Raw genomic sequence first — 17,274 nt, forward strand, 5'->3', positions numbered from 1 at the left:
AAAAAAAAAAAAAAAAAAAAAAAAAAAAAAAAAGTACCTTATGTTTGTAGTAAATTTTCCTCAGAATTTTATAAAAGTTCCTCAAAGAGGAACCGTTTCATTTGAAGACTAAAGGAACTCAGCCTCAAAAGAGGCAAACGAAAGCGTCACCATCACACAGCACAGCTGTAATCAACTTGTAAAATCACTTTCTAAGTCCTAATTCTCAGATTGGAGTTTGGTTTGTTTCCTGGAAGCTCTCAAGATAGAAGGCAGACCACAGAGGGGAAAAAAAAAGTTTTTGAAAGACTGGTCCAAGACCAATCTCTTCAGAGTACAGGCACTCTGAATATCATATTCCTCCCTGAAATTCCCAAATCCTTGCTAGGCACAAAGGAAGCAGTCTTGAGAGGCAAAGCCCTGGGGGATATGGAGCCATTTTATGAAGAAACATTAGACACTACGGGAATAAAACAATTATTTTTCCTAAAGAAAACCCTTAGCAAACTGAGAACTTCCTTTGCCTTTGGTGACAGAAGACAGAGATTCACACCGAGAAGGACATCATGGAACTGGTAGTACTGGAACATTTCCTAATTATCTCCCACGTATAGTAGGACTTGGATGAAGTTTCAGCAGAGGGGGGACTGCAGGCAGGTGGCCGCTCAGGTGAATAATCTAATACAAATATCTGAAGAAGGAGCTCTACTTCTTCAGTACTGCCGCTTCTTGATCACTGAGGATGGATAATAGAGGCTGGGTTCTGTCCCAGAATCAGTGCCTTTCACAGAGAGGCTGCAGACTTCTCCTACAGAAGGGACCAGAGTACTGCATTGCGCTCAAAAAACCCTGTTCTGAGAAGTGAGACTTGTGAATTCTAGAAAGTCTGTTAGAAATACCCTTATACATCATCCTGCCCATCTCTCAATTCTGAACTGAGCACTACATTTCCAAGCCAGATGGGATTTCCCTGCCCGGGCAGAGTGAAGAACCATGGCTGGATCACCAAGAAATTCCGTGAGACACTCATCTAGGCTGTGGGACTTTGTTGCTTTAAAAGACAAAGCAACGGTTCCAGAGCAGAGCTTTTCTGAAGAAGACTCGTTCAACTGCATGGAAATGGAAAGATACACAAGACACCTTGACTTCTGTTCTAGGAAAAACCTATGAATGAACTTTAAAGTTTGAGACGCAATAAGAGAAGTAGAAAGAGACAGCCACAACGAAGAGCTGACCTGGGAGAGACTGGAAAAAATGTGGATTTGGGAAAAATGAAACTATCATCTATGCATTATCCTTGTTGTGTTCTTGAGATTTCTTACAAGAAAGTGTTTCAATAAACATGACTCACATGTTTCACAATTCAGAATTTACCTTATTCATTTCAAAACCTCTGCATGGAAGGAAATCTGTGAAACCAATGACAAAGCTTCAACCAGGACATTCAACTTATTTATCTAATAAGAACAGACACTGGAAATAAATGCTGCAAATACAATGAATGTACTAAGTCTTTTAGTATCATAGATACTTAAAATCTGAGCGAATCTTTACAAGAATAAAATTATAAACAATGAGGAAATGCCTCTCTCCAGAGCTCATTTCTTATTCACCAGCAGAGAAAGCACTTTCAACTCCTGACCTCAAGTGATCCAGCCGCCCCAGACTCCCAAAGTGCTGGGGTGACAGGAGTGAGCCACTGCACGCGGCCAGAGAAAGCACCTTGAGTGAAAACTGCAAGCATTGAATTAAGGTGGAAAATCCCTCCACCAGAGCTCTCCCATTACTGGATATATAATAGAACAAAATGCTATCATTAACATTTTCATCCATAACTGATACAAAAGCAAAGTCAAGAGTTTGTTGTATTCATGTGTTCTGAAAAATATGTGGGTCCGGCTAGCATTTCTGATATGCAAAACTGTCAAGGAATGGGTTGCTTGATTCGGTGTCTTAACAGTCACTGAAATATAAGATGGATTAATATTCAAGCAAAAATAATTTATATTTGTGCCTTGTTTTCTTGGACAGCCAAGTCGTTTCCAAATTTCTCTCTCTGTTTTTTTTCCAATTGAGACTCTTGCTCTGTCACCCATGCTGGAGTGTAGTGGCGCGGTCTCAGCTCACTGCAACCTCCGCCTTTCAGGTTCAGGCTATCCTTTTGCCTCAACCTCCCAAGTAGGTGGGACTACAGGCACACAGCAACTTGCCCAGCTATTTTTTTGTATTTTTAGTGGAGACGGGGTTTCACCATGTTGGCCAGGCTGGTCTCGAACTTCTAACCTCAAGTGATCTGCCTGTCTCATTCTCCCAAATTGCTGGTCCAATTTCTTTATATGGTCACTGAATCATACATAATGTCTGAAGCCTTGTAAGTTGTAAGTGGAAAAACTTATAACCGGTGGCTTCCAATTCAAAAAGGTGGTTGCATACACTTCCTTCCCTCTTAAGACCCTATTCAGTTAATTATAAAGACTTGAACAAAGATTTAATCTCATCAATAATGAAGAGAATGGGAAGGAAGCCACCTGTAAACAAATGATCTCTTCAGTTTCTAGATGAGCAGTAAATCTAAGAGCTGATCAAACAGAAGGCAACAAATAGAATATATGAAGAGGGCTGAGTGTAGGGCACAGCACCTGATTTAAGAACTTGGATTCTAATGTTAGCCTGGGCTTGAATCCTGGCTCTGCCACTTCCTAGCTGTGACTTTGTGGGGCTCTCAAAGCCTCACTTTCCTATCTAAAGAATAAGCAAAGTAATGATTTGTGGTATTACTATAGGAATTAAATGAGATAACATATAGAGCTTTCAGCATAGCATTATACAGTAAATAAATGTTAATTATTACTGCTTATTACTTATCATTATCAATAAACAATTAAGATGAAAACAAGTTATAAGGAAATAAAATTCAGCTTAAATTACAATGTAAAGAAGTAACTGTAATTTCATACATTTTCGGAGAAGTTCCAGATGACTCCAGAGAATTTCTCCCCGAGGAACCCGCTGAAAAAAATCTTCTTGGTTGAGACTACATAATTCTCTCCCTGAAATGTTGAGTGTTGTGAGGTCTATATCGGTCATGCTGAATTCCTTCATTACCCAAACCACCCAATGCAGGACTTGGTCTGTGGACCACTGTATGGGATCTAGAAAGAAAAACATTAACTTTAGCCTAGTTCCATTTTAGATACTGTGTAAATCTGCAGTTAACTTGTTAATACACACACATACACACAGATGTTTTCTTTCCCTAAGTATGTGAGGTAAACATTATATGAAGCAAAAAACAAAACAAAACAAAACAAAATTTATGTTGTAATTTTCTCCTCAGCTCCTTTTCAATTTCGTAATCTAAATTTCTGATGGAGTCACTTGGTTCAACCTCAGTTGGAACTGTATTAAGAAAAACAAAATGCAAAATTGCTCTCCAGTGGGTCAAATGAAAGAATAAAATATGAGATTATTCTGGAGAGAATAAACTAAATTATCCAAGTTTTAAAAAATTTGCAGTTGCATTGAAAAAAAATCAAAAGGGGATTCTTTATTCTCCAAAATATGAACCACATCCTTTTTCCTCCCTTTTCCTTCCTGTAAAAAGCTGGCCGCTCCTGCATTTACCCTTATGATGCATTTCCAATAAATAAACAAACAGGGTAATAGCCTGTTTTACTCAGCTGTTCCCTCACAACACACTAAGAAATATAAATGTGTCCTGTAAATCATTATATCTTTAGAACCTAACAGTGCCTTGCTCATACACTTTTTTAATCTTAAAGAGTATAACCAAATAATTTCCTTTTCCCTATGACTTTTTACTATCTAATTGAATTCATAAATAAAAAAATATGGCCAATATCTATAACTATTACATTGCTGTATCACCTGCACCTAACAGAAAATTCTATCTGTGTAAGTTTAATACATATTAGCTAAATTAGTTTTGGTTCTGGTACTCCCGCTTCAAGAAGATGATTTATTCAAATAATATTGCTTATATACCCAATAAATAAATGCTATTCAATAAGAAAAGTAGGAAAAAAACAACATTTAGGTATCGAGGGCAAATTATAGTGAAAATAAATCAAACATAAGAATTTTATAAAAGTTACTCAAAGAGGCAAAGTCCTATTGAAACTGAAACTATTCCATTTGAGACTAAAGGAACAGAGGTGCCCTAGCTTCAAAGAATACAGGATTAATAGCCATAGAAGATATATTATTAAATTTTTCCACAAAGAAGTTAAGGGAGGATTCTAGGAAGATGATGGCAAAGGTTTTTTAATTTTTCTGAATGTACACATAAACATAAAAAAAGTGACTAGAGGACAAAACCAAAAACCCACAAACATTTACATAAAACCAGGTGACAAGATATCTTCATGGACTTCAAGATACAAGAGAGTAAAGACAAAGCAGTAAGAGTTATAAGACCTCCATGGTCTTAGCTTGTGTGCAGGAGAAAGCAAAGGGAAGCAAGAGAAATGTGACCCACTCTGATCACAGGAAAGCCTGAGCACAGCCAAGAAGCATGCATTGGAAGTACAACAGGACAAGATGAAAGCAACGCTAAAAAGCAGTTTTGCCCAATCCAATAGCCGCAGTCTGTGTTAAGATTTAAAGTGCTGAAGCAATGTATCACCTGGGTGTTTTTCAAACTGAGCCAAGAACCACTTCCAGGAGAATGGCCCACAATAAGGAGAAACTGGCAGAGTGGAATTAGAAGTGAGCGGCAGAGGGACGCCAAGGAAAAGGAAGAGGAGGAGAAGGCCCAGGTAAAAGTCGACAAGAACTGAAAAAGAAAGTTGCCTTATCTGTGAATACTATACTAATGGAAAACAACAGAAGCAGAGTTAAATTAGAAAAGCTATCCTAAATCACACCTCTTTTAAAAGAAAAAGATAATTTTACATAAAATTTAAAAAATAAAACTCACAGAAAAATATAATTTGTCTGATTTGTTTTTTCAAGTATCAGGACTTCTAGTTTAACATAACTAATTGGCCACCCATGTTCTGCCTCTTTTCTCTCAGACTCAAGTGAAACAACAGTAAAGGAATTTTTTAAGGATGTAAAATCATAGGAACATGAGTACAAAGCGACAGGCATGGATGAGAGATTTAATCTAATGTTTTGAAGACAATAAACAGAGTGGTAATCGATTTGGCGGGGGAGGGGGGGGAAACTATGACCTGAAATGTTTGCCAAGGAGGATACCAGTAAGAAGTGAGAGAATTCCTGCTCGCAGAACCCTGTTCACTGGTTCAAGTCGTGGTGGTTCTGAGTAGCATCAGAGGCTTAAAGCTGAAAACGAGGAGACTGATTTAAAGTAGATGGTGTGGTTAGAAACTTCAGGGTCTCTCTTTCATTTGGGGTGCCAGTTAAATGGGTGTACCCCACACATGTGGACACTGGGAAAACATTTATTAATATATGGGGAGAGACATGAAATGAACAGACACCGAGAGAACAATTCTCAGTAATAAAATCCTATAAACTGAAGAGTGAGACCGTCTCTATGTCCTCTCTGCTCCACTTCCTTTTCCAGTTCCAAAACACAGTATTCACATACACACCGATCCCAAATGCTCACCCCTATCTTCTGCTGACAGGTATCTGCAAAAAGATCTATAAATACTGATACGTTTGAAAAGAATTCCTTTGCCTTTTTTTTGAGACTGTCTTGCTTTGCCACCCAGGCTGGCGTACAGTGGTGCCGTCACAGCTCTCTATAGCCTCAGACTCCAGTGCTCAAGCAATTCTCCCAGCTGAGCCTCCCAGGATATTGGTGTATGCCACTACGCCCAGCAATTTTTTTTTTTTTTGGTGGAGACAGTCTGGCTATATAGCCCAGGCTGGTCTCAAACTCTTAGCCTCAAGAAACCCTCCTACCTCAGCCTCTCAACGTGCTGGGATTACAGGCATGAGCCACCACACCTGGCCTGAAATTCTTTTAATGAAATAGCCAATGCCTCATTTTATCAGCGTATAGTTATCAAATCCTTCAGAACTTCACATTAATTAGCTTTAAAGTTATTTACTCTTATTTTTTTTTTCGAGACGGAATCTCACTGTGTTGCCCAGGCTAGAGTTCAGTGGTGCAATTTCAGCTCACTGCAACCTCCGCCTCCCAGGTTCAAGAGATTCTCGTGCCTCCGTCTCCCAAGTAGCTGGGATTACAGGCATGCGCCACCATGCCCAGCTAATTTTTATATTTTTAGTAGAAACAGGGTTTCACCATGTTGGCCAGGCTGGTCTCAAACTCCTGGCCTCAAGGGACCCACCTGCCTCAGCCTCCCAAAGTGCTGGGATTACAGGCGTGAGCCACCACACCCGGCCTAAAGTGATTAATTCTTAAATGTGAAAAGATGAGCAAAAATAATTAGATATTTGAGAGAGGTTAAAACAACACAAACAAAAACCACAAGAAAAGCAGAATCCACAAGAAACAGAAATACTGCAGTAAAGCTTTTTAAAAGTTAAAACTATAATCAATATACTCAGAGAAGTAGGAGAAAACATGATATTGGCAATATAAGATCAGAATGCTACAGAAAGGAACAAACAAAAACGAAGAGCCATTGTAAATTAAAAATCAGATAGGTTATATTATAAAGACAAGAAAATCTGGCAGAAAGTAGTGCAGATAGGAAAGATGAAAAATAAACAAGAAAAAAGATGCAGCAGATCAACTCAAGAGATTCAACAGGAGTTCCAGAAAAAAGAACACAGGGGTATTTATCAAAAGAATGCAGTAAGAACATCCAGAACTAAAGGCGACAATTATCAAGATCAGGGCTGTCCAACAGAAATATAATGCAGACTATTATGTAATTTTAAATTTTCTAATAGTTACATTTAAAAAGTTGGTGAAATACATCTTAATAATGAATTTATTTTAACTTGATGTTCCAAATGTTATTTCAACCGGTAATTAATATGAAAAATTAAAAAAGATTTTACATTCTTTCTTTTAATGGGTATTTTACATTTATAACACATCTTAATTTTGACCAGGGACACTTCAAGTGCTCACACGTGATGAGTGTCTACAGTCCTGGGCAGTAGAGGGAGAGACTGAAATTCTACACTAGCTGTCTGGTTCCGTAGCTCTCTTTCAGTTCCATGGGTAAGCTCTATCATTTATTGCGTATCTTTTAGGTTTGGTTTAAAGAAAGAAAAAAATGTCTTAGGGAAAACAGCAGTTCTATAATACAGCCTTTCTGTCATCAGCACTGCTCCCCAGGTAAAACCCAGGTACAACCTTGTCTCTAAAAATAAAAAATAAAAAAAGGACAAAAAACCCGACAATACTGTTTCATTTACAAATACACTGAGGTCCCCACCAACTCCTGGATGATCAATAGTATTTATTTGTTACCCCAGCATTCTTCCTATCCGCCCCCACTTCTAAGATGTCTATTTCTTATAATTCTGTTTTGTCTCACCAACTCTAGTTACTTTTGTCTAAATTTAAGAATGATCCTCTGATCATCAAATTTAAGAGATATCAGTCAGCATTCTTTGACTTTCTCAGCAGCATCTGAGAGTCCTGACCATCCAAACTCTCCCCTCAATTTCAGTGACACTATACATATAAGTCATTTCTTTCTTTTTGTCTCTTCAGTTATTTCTTGTCTCCCTTTTCTCCAATCCTAAATGTTTATAGGGTCTAGGGTATATGCTTTAGTTGTGTGTTCTTTTCCATTCCTTGCTCTTCATCAGGGACTACGTAGACTTTTATAGCTTCAAATACAAATTCAATGTGAATGAGTTTCATATAACATCTTTGTCTCCAGCCCAAATCTTATATAACTGAAACCATTTTCTGGCTACCTCCAGCTGAATATAAACTTTCACCTCAAAATCAAGTGCTATCCACCTTCTCTTGAAAAAAACATTTCCTATACCAGACTTCTCTACCTCCCCAACTGGGCTATTGAAGGCATGCTCTTTCTAGTGCACCATCTTAATTAAGCCCAGCATTTAACATGGTGCCTGGCATATGGTAGTGTTCAATAAACATGTAATGATGATGGAACCAATTTTTATCAAGATTATTACTGTTTCAGTCACCAAGATGAAGCTTGAGAAGTTAGATCAATACTTGTATCTTCCCTCTCTACTCTCATCAAATCTGTCAATCTTCTCAGTCCTATCACTGTTTTCATCTACTTTTTCCTTTCTACTCCCAAAGAAACCACCTATCATCTAGCCATAATTATAATAATATGCTCCTGTTTTCCCTTCACTCAGTCTCTACCTGTTCCAACTTACACCATATACCACCACTATATTCATTTTTCAATTATTTTCATCAATCAAAACAGTTCTGTAATGCTACAGAGTAACTCCTTAACCACTCAATTTTCTCACTACTCATGCATACCCGGAGGTCTAAGCTTTGCATATAACACTTCCTGTCTTAAATGTCTTTCTCTGCCCAATAGTATCTTAATTATAATAAACTCTTTTCAACTTTCCCTCAGGGCAACTATGATCCCTTTGAGATTCCAATAGCATGCTTCTTCTATAACAGTTACTAACAGTTTAAAAACATGTTACCTTGTACAGCAATTATCTCTTTTCATCTATCTTCTCTCTCTTCAACTACACTCTCAACACCCTAAGAGCAGAAATTTTTTAGACTTTTTTGTATTTCCGGCACGCAGGACTGAATTTGTCCACCATATGAGCTTAAATGTGCGTTACAATTAAAAAAGAGAGAGATAAGAAAATCAACATTCATTCTAATAACATTACATGTAAAATAGATTATAACTTACCCTAGTCTCTTCTATGTCAAGCTTAATTCCTACTGTTCTACCCAATATAGAATTATGTATTTCATTACCATAGGGTATCCCAAGGCGTTCTTGTTCTTTCCTATAGCCTTCCAGTGCAGCAGCCCATCTTGTCACTTGTTCTGAAGTTTCATCTGAAATGGTTGTGATGTGTTTTGTGCCATCAAGAGTTATCACTTGAGCTTCTTCAACAAGATGTGCTTCTGATTCAGCATGGTGAGCATCTGGATCAATAACAACCTCAACAGTGTCCGCAGGTTTAACAATTTCAAGGATGTTTAACTTTGGTTCAATTCCTTAACAGTGGATAAAAAAAATTATGAATCTAAATGAAAACAAAGAAGTCACCAAAACATAATTTAGTTTTTATGTTCCCAAATGGTAGAGAAAAACTACACCGAATAAAGCAAATGTAGTAAAAGTTAACATTTGGGGAATCTGGGTGAAGAATATTCAAGAATTATTTTACTAGTCTTGCAACTTTTCTACAAGTTTAAAATAATTTTGTAAAACATAAGACACACACAAACCCTATCTATAAACATCATTAGAAAAAAAGTACCCGTTCATACAATAAAATAAATAAAATAAAATTACCAATATGAAACAAAATAAAATTAGACTATGCAGAGTATAAACGAGCAGCTACCTATCCTTGGAATTTTAAAAAATCCTTCTAAACAAATTAAAATTATTATTTACTGACTCAGTTTTCTTTTAAAGGACAAAGTAGATGTGTTAAAACGATGCCAAATTTGCTATATTAAATTTACCATTAAATTCTAATTTTCATTTTAAATTAGATGAAGAAAACCCAAATCCTGAATATTTTAAGCTCCTAGTATAAAGGTGTTAAGAATTGTAATTCCTATGGAAAAGACAAAGATAAATAATTTATTAATACAAAGGCTCCTCAACTATCCAGAATCAAAACATTGAAACCTGTTTCAGAAATTATAATTAAGAAATTACGCCATAAAAGCAGTTATTTCAGTATGTGTGCAGTACTCTAAGACATACTATTATTTATCTATTCAAAATGGAATTAGCCCTTTATGAAATAACCTCAGACTAAAATGACAGCTCTAAGACACTACCATATCATATAACTGCTTCTGTTCCTTACTGAATCTATTACAATCTGTATCAAAATTCAATCAAAGTACAGTTTAAAGAAAAAGCACAACTCAACTTTGATCTTCTGTGAAAACCAGTATTGCAAGAAACTACTACTATCATTCTCAGGTGGTATAAAGAGAATCACTTCTCAAATATACATGATAAAATAATCAGAATCAAAAGTATTTTTTCTTAAAATCTATTTCCTAATCCTTCATCTAAATTTCACATGATTATGGCTTTAAGTAAACTCTTCTTAAACACACTTGCATCAATAGGTCACCAGGCTTTTAAAGATAAAGACTACTAATTTATTTCCTGTTCCCAATAATCAATCCTGAGGGAATTAAGGATCAGAAGTACGTAACTACCATTTTCAGAGTCTGAAGAAAACATGGTTTGTGAAACGTAATTGTGAACAATATATGTTCAGAGATGACATTATTCTAAATTTTAAAAGCTAAAATTCAACCTACCAAAAATAGTTTCCTAATTTTCTTTTCTAACTTGGGTATTTATACAAGTTTAGTAAAATACTGTAATGAATAAGGCTGACTGGATGATTCTATGTCTATTACAAATTTTTCTCTCTATGCTAAACTGTACAGACTGGATTTCTTTGCAGCTAGGGTTCCAGGTGTGATTTAGGCTTTAGAATCACTGGTATAAGCCTTCTATTTGGAAATGAGCTAAGAGGGGGCAAGCAGGCAGATCAGGGGTCCCCAAAACCCAGGCCACAGACCATACAACAGGAGGTGACAGGCAGGCAAGTGGATGAAGCTTCATCTGTATTTACAGCTGCTCCCTATCGCTCACATTACCGCTTGAGCTCTACTTCTTGTCAGATCACTGGCAGCATTAGATTCTCACAGGAGTGCAAACCCTATTGTGAGCTGCACATGTGAAGTATCTAGGTTGCGTGCTCCTTACGAGAATTTAATGCCTGATACTCTTGTCACTGTCTCCCATCACCTCCAGATGAAACTGTCTAGTTGCAGGGAAACAAGCTCAAGGCTCCCACTGATTCTACATTATGGTGCGTTGTATATCATTATATACTACAATGTAGTAATGATAGATACAAAGCCCATGATAAATGTCATGCGCTTGAATTCCCCTGCCCCAATCCATGGAAAAATTGTCTTCTGTGAAACTGGTCCCTGGTGCCAAAAAAGGTTGGGGACCGTTGAGGCCTATGCCATCTATTTTTTTTATTGATTGACTGACTGACTGAGACAGAGTTTTGCTCTTGTTGCCCAAGAGGGAGTGTAGTGACACAATCTCTGCTCACTGCAACCTCCACTTCCTGGGTTCAAGTGATTTTCCTGTCTTAGCCTCCCAAGTAGCTGGGATTACAGGCATGTGCCACCACACCCACCTTATTTTGTATTTTTAGTAGAGATGGGGTTTCACCATGTTGGCCAGGCTGTTCTCAAACTCCTGACCTCAAATGATCCACCCACCTTGGCCTCCCAAAGTGGTAGGATTACAGGTGTGCACCCCCACAGCCAGCAGACATCTATTTTTTTGACTAGTGTGGATCACTATAAAGGCAACATGGTTAAAGTGACAGCCACCATGGTAGCTTCCAGGTGTTGTATTTTCCAGATCATGGCAGGGCAGCAGCTTCCTTAGCAGTCCAGTTCTGCAGTGTGACTGAGGTACTCTTAGGAAGTCAGCTGGAACCTGCTGACTTCCAACACTCTCTGTGATTCTGCTATTTACTACCATATAATATATCCTTTTATGATTAAACTAGGTAGAATGTATTATACTATCTGTTTCACCCTGTCAAATACAACTACTAAACCCAAAGCATGAATAATGAATATTTGGCTGTTATATCAAGTAATTTAGGCAACGATCTAAAACACTTAAGACTTACAAATTATATCAGAAAAACATGAGCTAAAATTTTAAATAACTATCACGAAAAGTAACTTACCTTGGTAAGAAATTACCTGTACACTAAGCTGTACAGTTCCATCTGTTTTTACTCCTTGGTCAAATAAACTTCGTTCTGGATCCAGCTAACCATGGATGACAAAATGAGTAAGATTATTTTAGTGCAATCATTAGATTAAGTCCCTTGCCTTTGGTTTAGAATAAATTGATGTACCAAAAAGAACTTAATTACTGAACATACTAATTAAATTATAAGAATACATTATCTAGCTTGTCATATTTAATTCTTTGCCAAAATTTAAAATATTTTCACTACTGCGAAAGTAATTCAGGACAGCATACCACCAAATTTGTCATGTCAGTTTTCTCTATCTCTGGAGTCTAGTTTGGGATTTTAAATAATTCCAAAAGTCAATTATTCATTCTGAAATGTATTTAAAGTATGCTATACCTGTCATGAATAAGAGTGTTTAATTAGTGGTGATAATTTATCTAAATATATTAACATATTCTTGCCATATCTGCCTTGTAACCAGCGCTACATATTGAAGATAAGGGTTTACTCTAAATCTCTCATCATAAAGTTAATAAAATTAAAGCACTTATGACCTTACTACCTAACCTTGCTATGAATATCTTGAATCCTAATTCTATATCATTTCAGTATTAGTGTTTTTTCCTTCATATATCCTTATAATGAATGCATTTCACACGATGGCAAATTGATGTTAATTCTGACTTCCAGACACTTTCTGTAATCAGCTTATAGACAGGCTTCCGTTATAATCATCTTGCATAATTTATAACTGTGTCTGCATGTCATATAGCTGCAGTTCTACTCTCAATCCCAATAATTAACCTGATGGTGTCGTCATGGCACAAACACATGACAAATGACTATGAATCTAACTTGAACAGGGGATAAGACAAACTGTGTAGGGCTGGGCGTGGTGGCTCACACTTGTAATCCCAGCACTTTGGGAGTCCAAGCCAAGTGGATCACCTGAGGTCTGAAGTTCAAGACCAGCCTGGGCAACATGGTAAAACCCTGTCTATACACAAATACAAAAATTAGCCAGGAGTGGTGGCGCACGCCTGTAATCCCAGCTACTTGGGAGGCGGAAGCATGAGAATCGCTTGGACCTGGGAGGTGGAGGTTGCAGTGAGTGCCACTGCACTCTGCCTGGGCGATAGAGCGAGACTCCATCTCAAAAAAAAAAAAAAAAAAAAAAAAAAAGAGACTGTGTAATCTTGTAGACAGATAGATTAAATATGACAGTTTCATCCATTAATATACATTTCATTAAAAATTGTCTTAAGGTCAAGTTTTTTCTCCTTGTCTGGTGGACGCTGGTATTATCCACTAGAAGCTATGGCAAATGTAACTCTGAAAGTATAAGCGCTCAGGTATTGAACATGTTAGCAAGTTCACTAAAAGCCAGAACAAGGACAAAACTCAAGCCTGGTATTTGATCTTGTGTTAACATTCTTCAAAAAAGTGCAACTTAGCCGTTGTTCCCTCAGCTTTCAAGTAGACCACATCTGAAAATATAAGAGCATTACCATAAGCAGCAAGACTTGTGATTCAAATGTATGTTTGCATGACATGAAGAATAGAAGTGGCGGTCCTTATATCCTTTTTAAGGAGGAAAGGGGGTCAAGGAGTAACGCAAAATGCCCTTAGATCCAAAGCTAGCCCTGAATTCTATGACAATATGAATTATAAATATTACCATTTATCCAACTAATATTTACTGAGAACCTGGAAGAGGTTGGGTAATCTGCAGGCCATACTTTCATTTTGGATAGGTCAAGTATTGAAAGCAATAAATGTTATAGCTGAAAGACAACTAAGAGATTAAGTCCAGATTCCCCTTTATTTTACATATGAGCAAACCAGGCAAAGTCCAGTGACACCAAGTTATATTCACTATAAACCTTTAAAAAAGTTTTTTGTTTTTTTGCCTCAAACAAGTGAAGAGAGTTCTGGAGTCACAGAGGTCTGGATTCAAATTCCAGTATACCCCTTTGTAGCCATACACTGGGCACATTATTTAACCTCTTTAAATCTGTTTCTACATCTGCAGAATGTGACTAGTAATATGCTGATTTCAAAGACTGATGTGAAGATTACATGAGAGAATTAGACTGTTTTGCAAGTATTTTTTTTCACTCAACATACCTTGCCCACATAGCTCAAGTTCACCAGTTTTTAATAGCTAACTCAAATTCTATTCTATGGAACTAATATATCAAATCTCATTTTTGGAACATTTGAGGTGTTTTCAGTTTTTGCAAAGCCATGAACATCTTCATGCATATACCTTTACCCACCCAGGTGAGCATTTCTGTAGGAATAATTTGCTGAAGTGGAACCGTCAGGTATTTCACATTTAACATTAACAGATATTAAACGGGAGGTAGTCTTCCAAAAAGACTAAGTTAATTCATCCTGTCATTAAGAGAAAAAAACTTTAAATCCTAAAATTGTAAAATTACTAGACCATCCCACATTCCCTAGTTTTAGGGCACTCTATCATCCCTACCCACCACCAATCACTAGATTTATATTGAAATGAAAAGATTAAAGTATGGTTAAAAGGCAAATAAAATGCACAAATTTTGTTAAAACATTTCAACTTACTGTACAACAGTATTTTATTAAAAATAGCAGCAGCATATGATGATTTGAATTTTTAAAAAACTAACACAAAAGTTCTGTAATATAAGGAATACCCATATCACAAGACAGGCAGGGGAAAGAGTAAAGAACCATCCAAAAGATGACACAATATACATTAATCTAAGTTAATATAAAAATAGTATAAAACTCAGCCAAGTGCGCTGGCTCACACCTATAATCCCAGCACTTTGGGAGGCCAAGGCGGACGGATCACTTGAGGTCAGGAGTTCAAGACCAGCCTGGCCAACATAGCAAAACCCCCTGTCTACTAAAATTACAAAAATTAGCCAGGTGTGGAGGCATCGGCCTGTAGTCCCAGCTACTCGGGAGGCTGAGGCAGGAGAATGGTATGAACCTGGGAAGTGGAGGTTGCAGTGACCTGAAATTGCACCAGTGCACTAAAGCCTGGATGACAGAATGAGGCTCCATTTCAAAAATAACAAAAAAGAAAAAGTGTGAAACTCTAGTATGTATTTAATCATATGTTTAAGAAAGGTCATGGAAAACTGGGCAATTCTATTTAAGCTGCTACCTTTTATACATAAAAGTACTACCTATCTTGAAAACACACTGCAAAATATAACTCGGAATATGTTTCAGACATAACATATTATAATACTACCATGAGTAAAATCCTTTTACAATAAATTCCAGGACCTATCAGTTAATATTTAAATTCTTATCCAAAACCTACTGTCAGAGAAAATAAAGGTAAAAGGGAAATGTGGAAATCATTTAGTTAAATCATATGTTTGAGAAGTTAGAAGCTGGCTAGAAATACACTTCAGTTTCAAAAGTCAATGTGCTCCCTACTATTACTACTTATATTTAAGCTTTGATTCTAATTTATTTAAACTTCTCATTTTATATTTGTGAAAAGTAAAAAATGTTTCATTTGTTTTAGTACTAAATTTTAAAATATAATTTTAAATGGAGACAATTTTGCTTAAAACCTTATTTCTAAACACTTAAATTTTACAGTAATACCAATCAAATCTTCTTACAGAGATAAAGTCTATAGCTATAAAGAAAAGGCTAACAAAAAAAATATTCCTATGCAGACTAAAATGTTGCAATAAAATTTACAAAATAAAATTACCTGGATATCTTGCAGGCAAATTTCATGAGCATCCAAAGAACACTGTAGTCTTGGTTCTAGCAGTTTCTTTAAATTGCCTATTGGTTCATTGATGTCTATGGCCTGGCTTACACATTCAGCTGGTGCGTAGGTTTGTTCTACAATGCTAAATGTTAAAGATGTAAGTGCTAACAGTTATATTTTTTAGCCTGGATTTCAAAGTAACAATATGCTAAAAACATAATCCCAAACCAAAACACATTTCTGGTCTTTGAAAAGTCATTTCTACATAGATACTGTGGTAGGCTCATCCCCAACTAGTATTGCCAAAATGAACACTGAATTTCATAGAGAAATGCTAGCTTGAAATTTAAAGCATCCTTGTAAATACGCCTGATTATGTATGTACATACATATGTGTGTATGTGTACACATATAAATATTGCACATACATTATGTTTCCATTTGCATTATATTTTCAAGTTATTTTGAAGAATTTTAGACCCAGAAAGGAAGACACATTGTCTCCTCAAAATCTGTATGCCATCTCTACTAGTCAATTTCCCTTCCCCACATAAATAAAAATATAAAGATATAAAAATAGATTAAGTTAAATAAAAGACTTTCCCTTTAATTTAATATGAACACAACTGGTTGTAATCAGGACAGCTCCATGTTCAAAAAAGTTTATACTCTTCCTAAAAGTTTATACTCTTCCTAAAACTGTCTTAGTGCTCTTTCATGTTATTTCACACTTCGAATTCAAAAGGGTTAAAATCTTTGGTAAGCAATCCTATAAATCTCTTACAAATCCTTACATAGGGCCAAGTAGAAGACAAACACTAAGTAATATTTGCTGAATTGGTGAATGTGGAATTCAATTAAGTATTCCAACATGTTTAATTTAAACATAATTTAAATCTCATTTGTGATTGTCAAAACAGCATGCATTAAAATCTGTTGAGTTTTCACATAAATTACAAGTAAAATGAGATATATACATGATAGTCAATGAATGTACATAACTTAAAATTTTTTTCTAAAACATTTATTTATATTTTAATTTTAGAGACAGTCTCCCTATGTTCACACCAGGCCAGCCTCAAACTCCTGAGCTCAAGTGATCTTCCTGCCTCAGCCACCCAAGTTGCTGGGACTACAGGTGTGTGCCATCGCACCTGACTTAAAACATTTAAAATTTATAAAATAGACTCTTCATGATTAAAACAAGCTTATTTAAAATACTAATACACTATTGTTATTTTTTAAGGTTAAAAAAAAAAATCTTAAGTAAGCCTTTTACCAAAGTCTTCAGCTATAGCCATGGTAGGTTGCTGTGTTTTTTTTTTTTTTTTTGAGATGGAGTCTTGCTCTGTCGCCCGGCTGGGGTGCAGTGGCGCAATCTAGGCTCACTACAACCTCCACCTCCTGGGTTCAAGTAATTCTCCTGCCTCAGCCTCCCGAGTAGCTGGGACTATAAGCGTGTGCCACCACGCTCAGCTAATTTTGTATTTTAGTAGAGACGGGGTTTCATCACGTTGGCCAGGATGGTCTCGATCTCTTGACCTCGTGATCCACCTGCCTTGGTGTCCCAAAGTGCTGGGATTACAGGCATGAGCCACTGTGCCAGGCCAGCTTTTTCTTTTTTTGTAACAATTATTCTTGAGATTCAGATGTCACTTTTTTTTTTTTTTTTTTTTTTT

The 17,274-nt window shown here is 36.5% G+C and overlaps 1 protein-coding gene across 1 annotated transcript in view; it reads right to left on the reverse strand.

Annotated features, from left to right (window-relative positions):
* The window catches only part of GABPA (GA binding protein transcription factor subunit alpha), a 38,403-nt gene that overhangs the window by 13,253 nt on the left and 7,876 nt on the right, over window positions 1-17,274 (reverse strand). The window contains exons 3-6 of the mRNA XM_017855978.1: window positions 15,593-15,737; window positions 11,851-11,935; window positions 8,837-9,082; window positions 2,937-3,131 (exon numbers count right to left, since the gene is read on the reverse strand). Coding sequence (XP_017711467.1) covers window positions 2,937-3,131; window positions 8,837-9,082; window positions 11,851-11,935; window positions 15,593-15,737 — 671 coding nt within the window. The remainder of the gene's footprint in view (window positions 1-2,936; window positions 3,132-8,836; window positions 9,083-11,850; window positions 11,936-15,592; window positions 15,738-17,274) is intronic.

The sequence above is a fragment of the Rhinopithecus bieti genome, unplaced genomic scaffold (genome assembly GCF_001698545.2).
Source record: "Rhinopithecus bieti isolate Rb0 unplaced genomic scaffold, ASM169854v2 scaffold_1295, whole genome shotgun sequence".
Taxonomy (NCBI): domain Eukaryota; kingdom Metazoa; phylum Chordata; class Mammalia; order Primates; family Cercopithecidae; genus Rhinopithecus; species Rhinopithecus bieti.